The sequence below is a fragment of the Olea europaea genome, unplaced genomic scaffold (genome assembly GCF_002742605.1).
Source record: "Olea europaea var. sylvestris unplaced genomic scaffold, O_europaea_v1 scaffold578, whole genome shotgun sequence".
In the NCBI taxonomy this organism is placed as follows: domain Eukaryota; kingdom Viridiplantae; phylum Streptophyta; class Magnoliopsida; order Lamiales; family Oleaceae; genus Olea; species Olea europaea.
In genome coordinates, this window is record NW_019264120.1 from 93,771 (window position 1) to 97,392 (window position 3,622).

Sequence of the window (3,622 nt, forward strand, 5' to 3'; positions counted from 1 at the left end):
TTTTGCTTCCTCTAAACGTCATGCCCTTTTTTTTCTCTTTAATTCTCTCTCTCTCGCCTCTGTAGTCCACCGTTTTCACTCACTCTCTGCATTTTCTCCATTTCACCAGAGCTTCACTGCTTCTCAGTCTCTCGACTCCGTAGTTGACTTAAGTGAGTGTTTCTGAGTAAACATTTTAGTGGGTTAAGTTCATCGGCATAGCTTTGTGTATGGAGAGAAAGACGGGCTTCTTCTCAGCTCTCAAAGAGGAAGTAGTGAGAGGCCTCTCTCCGGGTCGTTCAAGGAGGGGGAGGAGCCCGTCTCCGTCGGGCTCGGGCCTCCTCAGGCGGAGGAGAGGTAGCAGTATGGGCCCTCCTGAAATCTTTATTTCGAGATCCGGGAGTTTCAGGCCCGGAGTTGAGACGCTCTCGCCTTTGAGGGAGGGTCCAGATCCGAATGGGTCGGAAGGTGCTGACCCGAGGAATGAAAAGTGGGGCCACTGGTTGTGTCGGGCTCCCTCGGTTTCCACTTCTGGGCCAAGTTATTCAAGGTCGGATCTGAGGCTGCTGCTCGGCGTCTTGGGTGCGCCTCTCGCCCCCGTGCATGTTAGCAACATTGACCCTTTACCCCATCTCAGCATTAAAGACACTCCCATTGTTAGTTGCCTCTATTTCCCTCTTTCATTTTCATTTTGTATATTATTTATTACATTTTGCCTTCTATACAAATTTTCTTCTTTAAATCAGATTTTCGCACTTCCCATTAGCAATTTGAAGTTGTTGATATTGTTTTTGGCAATGTTTGTCCAATTCAAGAAAGCTTATTGTGTCATTATGTAATGAAATAGGCTTTAGTTGTTTGTGGAAATTCTCTGTTATAATGTCACTTGGGTGCCGTAAAATATTTTGCCAATTTGATTCATTTAATATCAGGACACGTAAATTTTACGCACATTATTGTTATGCAATCGAGAATTGAATTTAAAGCTATTAAATGGGAATCGAACCAAAAAGAAATTGGATATTGTTGACCACAAATTTTGGTTGGTGAACAGTTGTTATTTCCATTAATTCTACAAGAATAGCAGGGAAAAAAGAAATAAAAAGATTCTGTAGCACATGGTGGTCCTCTCTACAATTTCTGTGATTAGTTTTTGAGAAAAAAATGTTATCCGATATAATTATGTTTTCTGGAAATTTTTCAGGAATCATCGTCTGCCCAGTACATATTGCAGCAGTACCTAGCAGCATCCGGTGGACAGAAACTTCAAAACTCAATTCACAATGCTTATGCCATGGGAAATGTGAAAATGATGGCATCAGATATAGAGACGGCAACGAAGGTTATAAAGAGTAGAAATTCCTCCAAAGCATCAGAGTCTGGTGGATTTGTTCTCTGGCAAATGAATCCCGATATGTGGTATGTGGAGCTTGCACTTGGTGGAAGCAAAGTTCATGCTGGTTGTAATGGGGAGCTTGTGTGGAGGCATACGCCCTGGCTCGGCGCACATGCAGCCAAAGGGCCAGTTAGGCCTTTGCGTCGTGCCCTTCAGGTTAACTTTCTTGTAAATTATGATCCCTACTTTTATATAGCTCGCTTTGTTTGTGAACTGGAAATTAGTGACTGACCTACATTTGATTTGTAGGGTCTTGATCCGAGGACAACAGCGAACATGTTTGCCAATGCAAGGTGCACTGGAGAGAAGAAAATCAATGGTGAGGATTGCTTCATTCTCAAACTTTGTGCCGATCCTCAAACATTGAAAGCAAGGAGTGAAGGACCGGCAGAGATAATAAGGCATGTCTTATTCGGCTATTTTAGCCAGAAAACAGGGCTTCTTGTTCATTTAGAAGACTCCCATTTGACCCGCATTCAGAGCAATGGAGGTGATGCTGTATACTGGGAGACGACCATCAATTCATTTCTTGAAGATTACAGACCAGTTGAGGGGATCATGATTGCTCACTCAGGCCGATCAGTGGTTACGCTATTCAGGTTCGGTGAAACAGCCATGAGCCACACCAAAACTCAAATGGAAGAAGCATGGATCATTGAGGAAGTTGCGTTCAATGTTCCTGGTTTATCCATAGACTGTTTCATTCCTCCAGCTGAACTGAGATATGACTCCATTAGTGAAGCGTGTGAGCTTCCTCAGGGAGAGAGGGTTAAAACTGCAGTAGCAGCAGCTGCTTACCGAGCCAAGGTTGCTGCATTGAGCAAATCACAGGATGAAAATGTGAACAACATCGTACTGAAGATGAATATTTGATGACAGAGGAAGTGGTAGGTGGTTCCCTTTACGGGTTTTTAGTTTAGTATCTCGGTACAAACTGACAAACTGAGGTAAAAAAAAAAAAAAAAAAAAAAAAAAGGACAGTATTAGGAACTCGGCTGATTGAGGAATTTTACATATTGATGCTAGTTTTCTTCAATCTGTATATATACATAATGTGTCATTTAACTCTCAGCCTGGTGTTCCATAGTCGACCTTGTTTCCAGCAGAATCTGCTGATGGAAGTTTGTTTTCAGCCAACCAAAAACTGAATGTAATTCATTGTATTTCCTTCTTAATCATGTAATATCATGAAATAGCTTCGCCAAGACTAGAACATCCATCTTCGTATCAAGAAAATTTTCCATATTAACTCCAGAAATTTTACTTCATTTTTCTATTATTAAAAGCATGGTTTCTGGTTATGATTATGGCAATGGAAACTTTAGAGAAAAGTGGTGTGTAATCTGCTGTCCCATTGCCTTTAGAAATGATTTTGATTTCTCATGTCCCCAAGCAAATAATCATTTCTAGTTTCTCATGCAAGATGAGTAATTATTGCTTAAGTGCGTGTTTTGCTCTCTAGCTGTATCTCATTATAAGCACAGAGCCTCTCTCTTAATTTGGACAGTATCTTTTTCTATATCTTGCTTATCTATAGTGAATAATAACTAGATGAAGATAATGTCGTAGTATTACTTTAATTCGTGATTTATAGTTTGTTGGGTATAAGTTTTATACAGGGATAGTGGCTCACCCCACGAGCAGCTCACTTCCAGCTCGAGTTCTGGGGCGAGCCAAGCAAGATATATCTTGTGCAAGCTGCAGCCTGCACGAGTTGGCTTGTGAGATGAGCTCATCGGCTCGCCTCACGAGCCAGCTTGCGAGTCGAAGCTAGACGGGCTTATTGTTATTGCTGAAAAAATAGCTATACTAAAACTGCTTTTTAGCCATGATATGATGACACCCTGTAGATTTAGAGTGTCATCATCTTCAAATCAGGAGGCCGATGAACCAATTTGAAATTTCAATTTTTCAATTTTCAATTCATGGTCTATAAATATGGATGAATGAAAATCGTATTCATTATAATTTCGCAATTCTCTTTAGTCTACGATCTCTTTAATATACCGCTCTCGTCTCGCTGTTAGTATAAATTTATAATTAAATATGTTCGTTTGTTTTTCGTTATTGCGCTACTAGTTATTGATTTTTTCCCATACTGTCCACAAAATTCATGATGGATTACATTATATTCATGAACATCGACGGTTAACATTCGAATAATAATGATCAATAAATTCTTTTCACCTAACTAGGATTTTCTCCGAATTTCACTTTACTCGATGCTCGGTTACGGATAAGGAGAAA

The 3,622-nt window shown here is 40.4% G+C and overlaps 1 protein-coding gene across 1 annotated transcript; it reads left to right on the forward strand.

Moving 5' to 3' along the window:
- On the forward strand, positions 1 to 2,582 carry LOC111389323. The gene is made up of 3 exons (XM_023014246.1): positions 1 to 635; positions 1,184 to 1,531; positions 1,625 to 2,582. Exons 1-3 carry the CDS (start codon positions 210 to 212, stop codon positions 2,246 to 2,248), a joined length of 1,398 nt encoding a protein of 465 aa, XP_022870014.1. The 5' UTR covers positions 1 to 209; the 3' UTR covers positions 2,249 to 2,582.
- The last annotated feature ends 1,040 nt before the right edge of the window (positions 2,583 to 3,622 follow it).

What these genes read in the sequence shown, in the direction of transcription:
- LOC111389323 (XM_023014246.1), top strand. Translation starts at nt 210, where the DNA reads ATGGAGAGAAAGACGGGCTTCTTCTCAGCTCTCAAAGAGGAAGTAGTG. An exon ending in GCATTAAAGACACTCCCATT is followed by an intron (nt 636 to 1,183) that starts GTTAGTTGCCTC and finishes GAAATTTTTCAG; the next exon opens with GAATCATCGTCTGCCCAGTA. An exon ending in CTTTGCGTCGTGCCCTTCAG is followed by an intron (nt 1,532 to 1,624) that starts GTTAACTTTCTT and finishes TTTGATTTGTAG; the next exon opens with GGTCTTGATCCGAGGACAAC.